Source organism: Crocodylus porosus, unplaced genomic scaffold (genome assembly GCF_001723895.1).
Source record: "Crocodylus porosus isolate Cpor-Errol unplaced genomic scaffold, CroPor_comp1, whole genome shotgun sequence".
Taxonomy (NCBI): Eukaryota; Metazoa; Chordata; order Crocodylia; family Crocodylidae; genus Crocodylus; species Crocodylus porosus.
In genome coordinates this window covers 2387306-2400046 of record NW_017728911.1, presented here as the reverse complement: position 1 = coordinate 2400046, position 12741 = coordinate 2387306, and the positions used below count along the sequence as shown (strand labels likewise).

The following is a 12741-nucleotide window of genomic DNA, read 5'->3' as shown; positions in this document are numbered from 1 at the left end:
TTTGCTTTTGTATTCTCCTTCCCTCCTGATGACTCTTCATCCATGGCTGTCCCTGGTTGGCTGTCTCTGTGGTCACACTATCCACATATTGTGTCATCAACACATTCCAGGCCCATCACATGCACACCTACTAACTTTTTTTCCCCAGCCTTCTCCTAATTTAGTCTGTTCCCCCAAAACTGGAACTCGCACCCTTCCACTCTGGGGCCTTGTTAGCTGGTGCTAATTATCGCGTATTGTGGGACAGTATTGTATATGCTTCCAGTTCCCAGACTATTTTCTATACTATGTGTCCTTGTTGTGTTAGAAAACCCGTCTGCCTTGAAAGCTATGAGAAACTTTGTGTATAAGACCCAAGCTTTTTAGAAATCAGTTAACCCCTGATGGCCATCTTACACAATTTTGATACATATATTTATACTTATAAGCCACTTCCCAAAAACAAACCTTTAGATACCATTTCTAAGCCAACATTCGCAATAGTAAGATCACAGGGTAGAAAATTATATGCCAGAGATGGGACCCCTGCCTGCCTGGTGCTGCCCTCCAGCAGAGAAGGGTCTGTGGAAGTTAAAGCCAGCCCTGGCACCCCAGTCTGACTGTGTCTCCTTTAGAGCGGCATACCCTCCATGTATGTCCTTCACAAGCAGCCTCTCTGGGGCCACAGGCATAGGTGTGAACACACAGGGGTATTCCTCTGGCTACGAGGCCTGCACAAGTCATTGGAGCTGCCTGCATGTCTTGTGCCTGGACTCTGAGAAGAACAATGTCAGAGGAGGAAGCTGGTCCCTGCTCCCTGCTGCCCATGGCCTGGCCTGCTGGAGTAATGACCACGGGCTGGCTGTTTTCTCCCCAGCCAGCAAGTCCTTGGCCAGGCAGGGTAATACCCACTTTCTCTTTTTCAGGGTGGCATGATGGTGTTGGTTATTAGTGATCTTGGTGGGGGAGATTGCTGGGTCCTCGCAGAGTAGCTCCCGTGGCCAGGAGTGGGTGTGACTCCTAGCCCTGGTTCAACCCGTGTTAGAAGGTGGCCTGTCCTCTCCAACCCTGACCAGAAACAAGCCCAGGAAGCAGGGAGCTGTGAGAAAGGGAGGCAGATTCCACCTCCTCCTCCTTGCTGCCTCTCCCCATAACCCTGATGAAGTCAGTGATCCTCTCAGTTAATCCTGGCACTAATCCCTGGGAGCTGGGGAGAGATTAGAGGATGATGTTCTCTCTCTGCCTTTGCAGAGGGGTTGCCCTTTGAGCAGAGAGGCGGCTTTGCTCTGGGATAAGGGCAAGTGCATTAGACCAGCCAAGGCCTGAGGGAGAAGATTGCTTCCCCACAATGGATGTTATCCATCCCATTGCTGCCTCCCTCCCAGCCCCTCCTCCCCAGGGGCCCCAGGCTCTCCTTCTGCTCTGTGGACCTGTCCTTACCATCTAGAGCCAGAAGTGTATGAAGCTGGGGCACGCTCCCTGTAAGTTGGGGATGGAGAGGTGTTTTTGCTGTTCCCACTAAATGAGGGCCGTTGGCAGGTATAATCTGATATCCCAGAGCACGCTCATGCTCACATACATCTTCCTATTCCTTGTCTTAGTCCTTTGTCTCTTCCAGATGATTCTCTGCCCCATCTCTGGTACACCCTGCCCACCTTTCTGTGTTAGGAGACCCCTTGGTTCTCCTCAGACTGTCTCCAAATGATATCTCCCTTCTTATTCCTGTAACATCTTAGTGATTTAGCTAGCAAGAGCCTGCCCAGGTACCCCATTGCTCTGATACATGGGGCAATATCCAAGGCAAGATCTTGGGCCCTTTGAAGTCCATGGAATTTTTGCCAGGTCACCAGGCTGGGTTTTCAAAATCCATTCCAGCCAGGTCCACCAATCCATGCCCCTTCTGTTAGATGACTGGGGGGGTAGGCTGTATCTTCTCTTGTACCCAGTGCTGTCCTTTCCCACTCGGCTAACAGTCATATAAAGATACCGGACTGGGTAACTGCTCTTCCTGGAGCAGATCACAACAGTGGCCCTTACTCCCATGGGCAGCAATGAGGTCTAACTTCCATTTGGGTTAGTAGCAGCCATCCATCATTTCCCTTCTGCTGCAGTCTCTGCCTATTAACTGTCTAACCGCATTGCTCCTTGTTTTTCAGATGAATCGCCCCATCCAGGTGAAACCAGCGGACAGTGAGGGCAGAGGAGGTAATTGTCTTTTTAATGCATATGTCATATTAACCCTTCCCTGGCCAGCTTTGTCTTGGAGGTGGGTGGTTCAATGGCTTGTACAGGCAGTGAGAGGAAAGAGTCTCCTCCTAGCACATTTGTGTGTATTTGTACAGGAGGAAGTGGAATGTTCCTCCTCTGTACCTTCACCATGGTGCAGTGATACAGAAACCCTTCTAAGTGCTTGTTTGCATTACTTCCTAGTACCTATGAAGTACATGCAATGTGCCCTTCAAATATAAAAGGACTGCTGGTGAAATCTAGGTACATCACGTTAAGGTTTTGTTACCATTTAAAAATGCAAGTGTTGTCTGTACCCTATTAAGTTGTATAGGTGCAGATTTAGTTGTACTGGTGCTGTAAGAAAGGCTATACAGAGTAGACACTCCAGCATGCAAAGAAGTCTTTGCAGAGCATATTCTGTTACAAACTTCACAATGAACATGGTATCGTCTTGTGAGAATGGTAAAGGGCCTGGTCTAAACACACAACTCTTGCAGGAGCTACACAGGTGCTACTTGTGCTATATGAGGCATGCGCTACATGTGCTTCAGATGAGGTCTGGATAGAGAGAGGAGGCACTTGAGGTTGTTAGTAGGGATCAGGGTGGGATCTTAAATTGGAAGACTTCATTGCTTGAGTTTAAGAAGCAGGCCTCAGATTTTTTTAAGGTATTTTTGTGCCTAACTCCAACTAAAAATCTAACTTGTGCCCATTAGCCAAGAGGCAATTGCAGACTAAAGGTATATCTCTTTCAGGTTGATCCAGGGAGTTGCCCTTAACTTGTCCAGATCATGTGAGCCACCTGTCCCTTGTCTATACTTCTTTCCTGCAACTTTGTACCACGCACACAGGGAGAGACAAGTAGTGGATAGACCAAGTTCTAGAAGGGCTCCTCTCAAGGCCATGTAGGACTCAGTGTACCCATTACCTATGTATCCTCATGTGCTTGACTCTGATTACAGGCAGTAGAGACAAGATGTAGGCTATAGAATGGCCTGAAGTCAGGGGCTGGCAGACTTCTTGGCCTACAGCCTGTAGGGCTTAAGTGAAACTAGAGGGAAGTGCAGCTGATGGGAGGAGACTGGTGGAAGAGGTTGGGTCAGGGGGGCCTTTGGCTCTGATTATCAGAAGAGCTTCCAGGGAAGGGGTTGGGCAGGACTGTCCCTGTGGTAAAGGGAGAAGCTAAGGAGTTTCTAATGTGAATGGCTGGTAGGTTTGGACTAGAGAGCAGGGCTGGCAGTGGTCTCAAATTTCAGTGTAAGATTTACTAGTATTCTAATTAATCAGTGTATGTAATTCAGCCTCTACCTTAGCCTGGGTTGTATTAGCCAGAGCAAGCTTGTTTTGAAATGCTGGCAAGCTTTCCTACCCTTCCCTCACACACTGAATGAAGATGCTCTCATTTATCACTATCAAACAGAACCAGCTGTTAGCTGCATCTGGCACTAACTTCCTCTGGCTATAACCTGAGTTTGGCTGGCCCCTGCCCTCTATGATGCTCCAGGGCATGGGGCCTTCTGATCATCAAATCAGGCTCTGACAACTCAGTGCAACATTGGGGTCCATTTTGCTTGTACACCAGGTGGTTTTATACTGGCTTTTGCAGAAGGCTTACTTTCATTCCAGCATTCAGCTTCATCTTTGCTGTCTAGCTGAGTGGAAACCCTGGACATACACATGCGGTAGGTGACTGGCATTATAGAAGTGCTATAGGTAACCTAGAGTGCCCAAGGGCTAGAGGTAATATGCTGTGGCTTTTCTACAGGTCTGCAAGGGTCACAGGAACCCTGCTGGCAGCAGTGTGCTAAAGAGGCTCAAGAAGAAATTAGTCTTCAAGTGCCAGAGGGGACTGTGGAGACCTAGTGGGTCAGGGCTCTGGACACTCAGCAGGCCTCAGCTTGCACAGTTCGAGGGCCTGGAGGTAGGCATGTGAGTGGAGAGATGCAAGACCCCAGGCAGGGATGGAGGGGGCAGAGGCTGTAGGAGTCACTGTGGGGGCTGGCCTCTGCCTTTGCTGCAAGATGATGAGTTTGAGTCCTCTTGGAGAAGGAGAAGTACCCATATGGCATTTCTCCAGCATGTCCCCTTCTTCCCCTGGGCCTACCACACACTTCTCAGCTGGGTCCACCAGTCACTGATCCAGCTTGGTAACCCAGGACCACAGACTTAGCCTCCTTTCTCTGCCTCACTTGGCCCTCTGAAAAGCATTGACAGTCCTTAGGCCCATCTTCCACAAAGAGCCAAGATCTGTACAGCACAGGGAAGCTCCTAAGAAGAAACGTGTGTGTCCTAAGGCATGCTTTGTGTCCCGCCTGCTCCCCTCAGGAATTTCTGCTCCTCCCTCTCCCAGGGCCAGAGCAAGAATGGGAGCTGTGGGCTGGGTCTCTGCCCTGCCGAGCCCCCATCTCCTGCCCGATCCCAGGCAGTGATTTATGTGGCAAGCACCAGCTGCAGGCACTGCTCCAGGCTCCCCCAGTCTCCTGTAAATCACACCGCTGCCCGGGCGCCCCATTCATTAAGCGCTGTCATGTGGGGAGAGGAGGGCAGGGGAGAAATCCAATCAGCAGAGCTTTGGGGAGCTGCCAGTCCAGTGAAAGAGACACATCGGAGCAGGCATTTCGCAGGTGACAAATGAGGCCATTCGTCAGCTGGCCATTTACTGCTGGAAACCTAGTAGGGAAGGGACAGCAGCAGGGCCACAGGGAGTGGGCAGCCCTGTCCAACCCTCTTGGCATTGCCCACATTCCCACCTGGGACTCAGGAGGGGGCAGGAGGGGATATGAGGAGATCATTACCCCACATACTGACAACACCACACAACATGCACTGACTGGCACACACACATATGCGGTTTCTAAACACATAGGTATATACCACACACCTCACATCATACATACACACACACACACCGTCAAATACATGTAGAAACCGCATACATGTACATTACACTGTACATGCATATATACCATACACCACTACACATACCTAAAACCACCCCCTGACACCCTCAGACAGCATACAGACACTACACACACTACTGTACACATGAACCACACCATCTGTCTGGTAATAGTGAAGTGCTGTTGTCACCACGATGGTCCAGGAACTATGCAAGAGGCCCTTTAGTCTTCCTGGGGTTTTGGAAAGCAGCATTACCTCTTCTACCAGAGATCAAAGGGACCTTTCCCTGCCCCACCATCAGAATAAAACTCACAAGTGTTCCCCCCAGTAACTCCCCTTTCAGTGTCAATACCCCAGACGATCACTCATCTAACAAAAGTCCCCTTGGGAGCCTCTCCCTATCTGAGTTCCTAGATTGTTTGGGTTCTGGGAGCCTCAAAACTTGCATAACTACTGGGTTTCCATTTACAGTTTGATACTGCAGAGTCCAGAAGACACACACTTCACAAAGCTGGGCCCAAAAATGATGCAACCAGTGAAGTCCAGGTTAGGGGGTCTGATTCAGTCCACTGTAGGGATAGAGGCCAAGTACACATTTGGCTCCAGATGTGGTGTAGAACCTCCCTTTTAGCGCTGGATTCAGTTTCCAACCATCTCTGGCTTGGGTTCATCCAAGCCAATTTTCCTGTCCTTGAAATAGCAAAGAAGAAAATCCAAACTTTTTTGAAGGCATCTTCTGAACTTGCAGCAACTCTAAGGGGAAAACTCCACAGTCCAACTGTCACTGGGGGATTCATGTCTTGTCTAATGAGGGCATGGTGGTGTGGCAGGGCACATGCATTAGGAAACATTTTGAATCATAAAGGGCAGGGGATATCAGGGTTGATCTAAGATGCCTCTGTCACTTCAGCCTTCAGTTAGACCCAATTCCTCTTCCCCAAATGTCAGGGAGCTGTGATTATGGTGTTTGATGCACAGCAAATGCAGAGATAAATGGCATAGGGATCAATAAGAACTTGGCCTTGGCCTGGTTCCCCATTGATTGATGAGCCCGTTCCAGCCTCTGTATCAAATGCAATTACTACCCAAGCAAAAGACCACTCCACAGCTTTGCTGCTCTGTCCCTCATCCAAGCAATTCCAACAGAGCTGAATGCTGCCTTGATGAACAGACTGGGCCTTTCACCCTTCCCAAGAGGATGACAACTTCTCCACTAGGATTGGAGAATATCCAAAGGATCAGAGGAGTACTTGGAGAAGAGCAATGGTCCCAGGGTTTGGAAGCGGGAAAACTAAAGTTCAATTCCAACTTCTGCTGCAGACTTTTTGTGTGATCTTTGGGCCAGATACACAACTGTATTACATTCCTAATTCTTATGATTTTAAAGGGAGTTAGTGCCCTAACTATTTTTGAGGCTCTGGGCCCATTGCATCAGTTCCCCATCTCTAGTGGTATAATAGTACTTGTCCTAGGTCAGATATCAGGAAAAGCTTTCTCACTGTAAGCCTGGTTAAATGCTTGAATAGATTACCTGGGAAGCATGTGGAATCCTCTTCACTGAAGGCTTTAAAAAAGGTTAGACAGATATCTGTCTGGTTTGGTTTGGGTGAAACTGAGCCTGCCTTGAGCTAGCCTAGAGGACCTCTTGAGGTCCTTTCCAGCCCTGTTTTCTAAGATGCTGTACCCTGGAGAAGTGTCTGAGTTAGAGAAGACCTGGCAGAGATGTGTGTCTATTCGTGAAGCTTAGGAAAGGCCTGGAGCCCCCATCTGTCCTCTGTGTGGTGATATTAAGCACTTCCATCCCTAGAGGCATAAACTCCATGCCACCATGTTCGCATGTAGAGATGGTCAAAATATCTCAGGAGAAATCATTTGACAGAAAAAAGGCCTCTCTTAAAATTGAGGGGAAATGTCTTTTGTTCTAAATGTTCCAATTTTCTGTGGAAAAACCACAGACACAGATTGTCACTCTTTGAATTGTTCAGCTTGTGTCCTGGGCAAGTAGCCTGATACCTCACATATCAGCAGGGCTCTGAAATGCATGTTGGCCACTTAGAGTCTTGCTTAGGAGGAAGAGACAGGATGATGTTCCAGTGCCTTATAATGCTCTTTATTGGTCTAGCTTGGCCACAGCAGGTCAGACATGACAAAAGAAACTCAGATTGGGAGAGACTCCCAAGGGGACTCTTGTTAGGAGAGTGATGGTCTGGGGTATTGCCACTGCGACTGAAAGCGGAGTTACTGGGGTGAACACCTGGGGGGTTTTATTCTGATGGTGGAGCAGGGAAAGGTCCTTTTGATCTCTGGTAGAAGAGGTAATGCTGCTTTCCAAAACCCCAGGAAGACTAAAGGGCTGTGCCTCATGCTTTGAGTTCCTCTACTGCCCCCAAGGTTGAGAGCTCCTCTCCCATTGCCAAGATGAAGGCATTTGTACAGCTGGGTGTGTGACTGTGAACCTACACGCCAGATCGGTTGTCCATGTGTCTGAGGACATGTCTGTGCCTATTTGGGCAGAAGGGGTCCATGTTTCTGTCAAGTCTGTGCATTTGCATGGGTTACATAGAAGCATGTATACAAAGACTGCAGATGGGCATTGCTGCGGGTATGCTGACCAATGGTGTGAGGGGCAAAGATGCTCGTGGGAGATACCTTTTATTAGCCCAACTGCATGGTTGGGAGAGCTTTAGACAAGGTTTGGGGTAACATAGTATCTGAGGAAAGGAACTGTGGCCCCCTAAAGCTTGTCTCTAGCGCAACCATACAGTTGGTCCAAGAAAAAGTATAACTCACAAAAATCCTTACCTCTTGCATATTTCCTGTGGTGTCCTTGGTGCAGTTATACATCCCAGAGGAATGGCTGCAAGATGTTACAGACTGGCTCACAAGGGTATGAGCCTGATTTTAGCCATGTGTTTATTTAGTTTGGTTTAATCATAGGAACATAACTTAAGATTTTGAGCTAAGAAAGAATTAAAGTAAAAAAAACCCCATACTGATTCAAGTGATATCTACCCCAGTGGTTATTCTAAAGTCATCCTTAACCCATACTCCTTGACCATCTACACTACAAACCCATGTATAATCCAAGCTCACCCCCGGGGATCTGCTGAACTTCAGGGTCTGGGGTCAATCATGTCCTTTTTGCTCCTCACCCTTCCCTCCCTGCACTGTAATAGGATCCCTCTCCCAGTATGCAGAGCTTAATCATAGGAAGTCCTCAAGCATCAGTCCAAGGATTTCCTGTTCTTGACTTCTGGCCTTTCTGCAGGGTCCCTTCCTTTCTTTATGACCCCTGTACAAAACAAGCCCAGAAAGACAAACCAGTGATCTACAGACTTATTGCTAGAAGGGCTCCACGTGGGAACATGGGATACAGCTTTGTGCCTTGCTTGAGAAATAAGCAGCACAAGGTGGCCGACTTTGATGCGGGTTACAAAGAATAGTATATGTGGAAAATGGCAGCTCAGAGAAAGAGACCTCCAGGTTGATCCTAAATACCAGTATGGATGTACCCTCAGTTGCTGTTTATTCAGAATCTAAGGATGAAAGAAATCAACAGTTTTGAAAAGCCCAATAGAAATGCACTGGGAAAGAACACTTGGAGTCTATAGAAATGACTTTAACAACTCCATTGCACCAGATTGTGGGTCTCTCTGGAGCCCTTTTTATGCTGCTCCGTTTCTCTCTGATCCAGAGCTGCGACTGCAGAAAGAAGGGGAATGGAGCTGTCGTTCTCAGGCCACTCTAAAATCGCCCACTGCCCTTTGCTGGGCGCAAGCTGTGGGAGAAGATGGAGCTTGGGTTATATGGGAGACTGGCTTTCTGTCAGGGAAGTGAGAAGTGTCTCCCTCCCAGTGGATGTGGGACCTGCTGCTGCCTCCAGATGTAGTGCAGCTGGTTGGGGAAGAGCTGCGTCTTGGGAAGGGAAGAGAAGGGAAGGGCTGGCTCTTGTAGGGCATTCATGTGAGGGTCGTGGGGAAATGGAATCTGTTTTCAAAGAACCATGCGTTGCTGTGGGTGGTGGCTCCTGCTTACTGCGGTCTCCTGCTTTTGGAAGCAGGCCGGGCTCACTCAGGCTGTCTGTATGATGCAGATTACTGTTTATCACTCTGGGCTGTGTGCAGCCCTCCTACTTCTGTTCCTAGGTAACTGCTGTTTAATAAAAACCCTAATTAATTAAGACAAAAAAAGCTCCCTGGTGGCTTTGGCATTGCCAAGCTGAAGGGTTGGGGGGAGGGATATGCACGGAGAAAGAGAGGCATGAAGCTGAAGCAGTCTGATGTTAATAAATTGAGAGGCCTACAGTGCCCACACCACCCCCTTCCTCCACCCGCTTCTCCATCATGCCAAGATCCTGACAAACACAGGCCCTGGAACATCTGAGCCGGATTTTACGGGATACCCATTGCTACCCTGGGGCAGCCATGGAAGGGTGTCATGGTGTAGAGCATCTACAGGCATGTTGCCTCTCCTCTAGCCAAGGACCCATCAATGCTATTCCCTAGTTTGCCTGGAGATGTCACCCCAGACTGACCCTCATCAAAGTACCCGCCCTGTGAGCTGGCAAGCTACATCCACAACACTTCCCCAGAGTGACTAGGCCCACCGGTCACGCTTGGGTCTCCCATGTGTTGGAGCACTAGGCCGACAGTTGTTCATGGCCTCCATACTTCATTTTTATACCTCCTCTGAAAACCCGCAGCTCCAGTGACACAGTGCCCCTTTCCACCAGGCTGAGGACTGGGTTGGGGCTGCAGTATTCCTCATTTTTACTCTTTGTTATGCAGTGGCACCCAGAAGCCTGGTTGGGAATCTGTTCCCAAGTATGCTAGGCACTATACAGACACAAAGGACTCATTCCCTGTCTCAAACAGGTTACCATTAAGGGAAGTCTCAGAAGGGAGAGCAACACCTATTGTGTCACCTACCGCACTACTTCTACAAGGGGCTGACAGGGTTGTGTTTGCTGGTGGGCAGACTGCACCTGAGCTACTGCCAGCCCTTCCAAAGGTGACTGCACCTCTCCCCTTCCCAGGTGAGCCCCTGTAAGACCATCAAATTAGCTCCCATGACTGCGCATCCCTTCGATTGGGTTGTGTTTCCCTTGGCCTGACTGATTGATCCTGATGACGCCTGATAGAAAATGGCTGTTATCTAAACACAATCTGTTTGTTTTCCCTTTCGAGCAGAACCTAGCTAATCCACTGGTGGGGGACACTGGGGAGACGAACTGAGATTCACCCCGCTCGCGCTCATTAGAGTCAGTTATGGCACATCAGTTTTCAGCTTCTTCTACCCCAGACTCTAGCAGTGTCTCAGGCCAGGTGGCTGCAATGGCAGGGGTGGATGAGCTCTTCTGGACAGGACATTTCAACGGGAGTTTTTCCTCTCCTTCCAAACTGGGAGCGAGGGGCTGCCAGAGCCATCTAGCTGTGATTGGCTGAACTGTGTTATGCAGCTGTGCTGTGGGTTTTTCTCTCCGTGCTTCTCTCTCTTCATCCTGCACACTCTCTGCTGCTCTCCCCCTCCCCTGCTCCCTTGAGTTATTTTCTCCACTTTTTCCAAATATGAGCTGGATTTTTCACTGCTGAGCATCCAGGCAGCCCCATGGCCAGTGGTGATTTAGACCAGCTGGAGATCTGGTCCAGAAAGCCCATTTCCTGTCCACACTTCCAGCTGGAACACCCAGGCACAACTAGTGGACTCATGACTGGTGGGTGATGACCACAAGATCCTAACTCCCTTCCTTCATTGGTTTTACCCCATAGGAACTCCACTGGCTTGAGAGTTGTCCTTCCTGACTTACACAGGTGTAAGCCTGTCAAGCCGGACTCTGCACTTACAGCTGTGGAAACAACGGGTAACTCTGTGGGATGTCCTGAACTGACATCCAGGTACAGCCAGTGTAAACCTGAAGTGACTACACTGAAGGTCACAGGCCAGTCTCCTCATCCCGCCCTCTCCCACCCTTGCAGGCTGGCATAAATCAGCAGTGCGGCTCCAGTATTTTTGGTGGTGTTCTGTTGATATACACCAGCCAACAACTTGGCTCATAGTAATTTTACATTGTATTGATCAAGATATCTGGTTCATTTGCCATCGTGGTTCTGGGGATCTGACGTGGGCAGGGCATGTCTGGGCTGGTGCTCCCTGTATGGCACAGACCAGCCAACCTGAATCTCCAAGCTCAGCCCCTTTCCACGTGCCTTTGAAGCGAATCTCATTTCTTCCAGGTCAAGTCCCCAGCCAGAAGCTCAGCTGTAGCTTTCAGTGTCTGGAGTGAGGCTGTTTGTATTATGCTCGTAATTCTCGTAGATGTTCACCAAGTTTTTGTGCTTGAGCGATGCAAATACATACCTATGGCATACATAGCCTTCACTGCACACCTACTCACAGAGGCATCAATACAGTATGCTCAGCCAACCTCCATACTATGATACTCATGCATGCAGTCCTCTACATATGTATACTACACATCAGTCATGCTAGATAGTAGAGCTGTGTGAAATTTCACCAGCTGTTTTGTTTTGATGCTGTTTTGACTCGTTTTGAGCTTGAAATGGAAGTGACTTTGAAATGAAACGAAGGGCTTTGAAACGGCCTCGAAATGAAATGAGGGCAGTTGAAATGTTTCGAAAGTTTTGAAATGTTTCAAGTTTTGAAGCTCAAGCTGGGTTTGCCCACAGGGAAACAGAAAGTAAGAAGAGGGAGGGGAAAAGAGTACTCTCATATTGACTGTGTAGCTGGCCAGTGACTGATCCTTCCCTGAGGTGCCTTCCAATCCCAGTGCTCTGGGGGAGGGATGGAAAAACAGCATAAAAGGCAGCATTGTTTAACTGGCCTGCTTTCTGCCTTGGGGTCTGAAAGTTAGTGAGCTACCTTCCAGCAGCTCAGGAGCATTAGACAACAAAGGCTACTACTACCATTGATTTGATTTCCTACTTGCTAGCCTTGCAAGTGGGATTCCACAATACCTTTTGCTTTCTTTCTAGACTGTTTTATTTTATTATATTCATTGATTTATTCTTTTCAATTTCATAATTATATTGGATATTACACTATCGAATTTATATAGGAAGGCAGATACATTTATATATTTTTATTTCGATACATTTATATCTTGTGGCATATTACGCTATAGAGTTTATATAGAAAGGCAGCTACATATATTTTTCTTTCTATACATTTACGTCTCGTGGCATATTACACTATGGAATTATAGGAATGCAGAGACATTTATAAATTTTAATAAAAACAAGATACTATGAAACACACCATGAAGCATAGTGGAAAGGCAGCTGGCAAGCCTTTAGAGAGGGGCGGAAGAGGGGGTAGAGGGAGAGGTGTAAGTCCTCCCCTCCCCCCCACCAAACCGAGACGCAGAGTTTCTGTACCTAGGAGGCTGATGAAGTGCAGTTCATAGGCTCATCTGTGAAAAGTAGTTTGTAAATTGCCTTTGAGGATCAGGCCTGAGAGATTAGAGACAGGTGGTGTTCTGTTGTTGTCTTTGGTAGATTTTCAGTGTGCACCCATTCTGACGCATAGTTTCATAGTTTGTAGGGTCGGAAGGGACCTGAGCAGATCATCTAGTCCGACCCCCTGCCATGGCAGGAAAGAATACTGGGGTCAAAT

General features: G+C 48.3%; 1 protein-coding gene across 6 annotated transcripts in view; it reads left to right on the top strand.

Annotated features, from left to right (window-relative positions):
• The window catches only part of CELF6 (CUGBP, Elav-like family member 6), a 192031-nt gene that overhangs the window by 117922 nt on the left and 61368 nt on the right, over window positions 1–12741 (top strand). For all 6 annotated transcript variants that reach the window (XM_019533279.1, XM_019533282.1, XM_019533281.1 and 3 more), the window contains exon 3: window positions 2136–2184. In XM_019533279.1, coding sequence (XP_019388824.1) covers window positions 2136–2184 — 49 coding nt within the window. The remainder of the gene's footprint in view (window positions 1–2135; window positions 2185–12741) is intronic.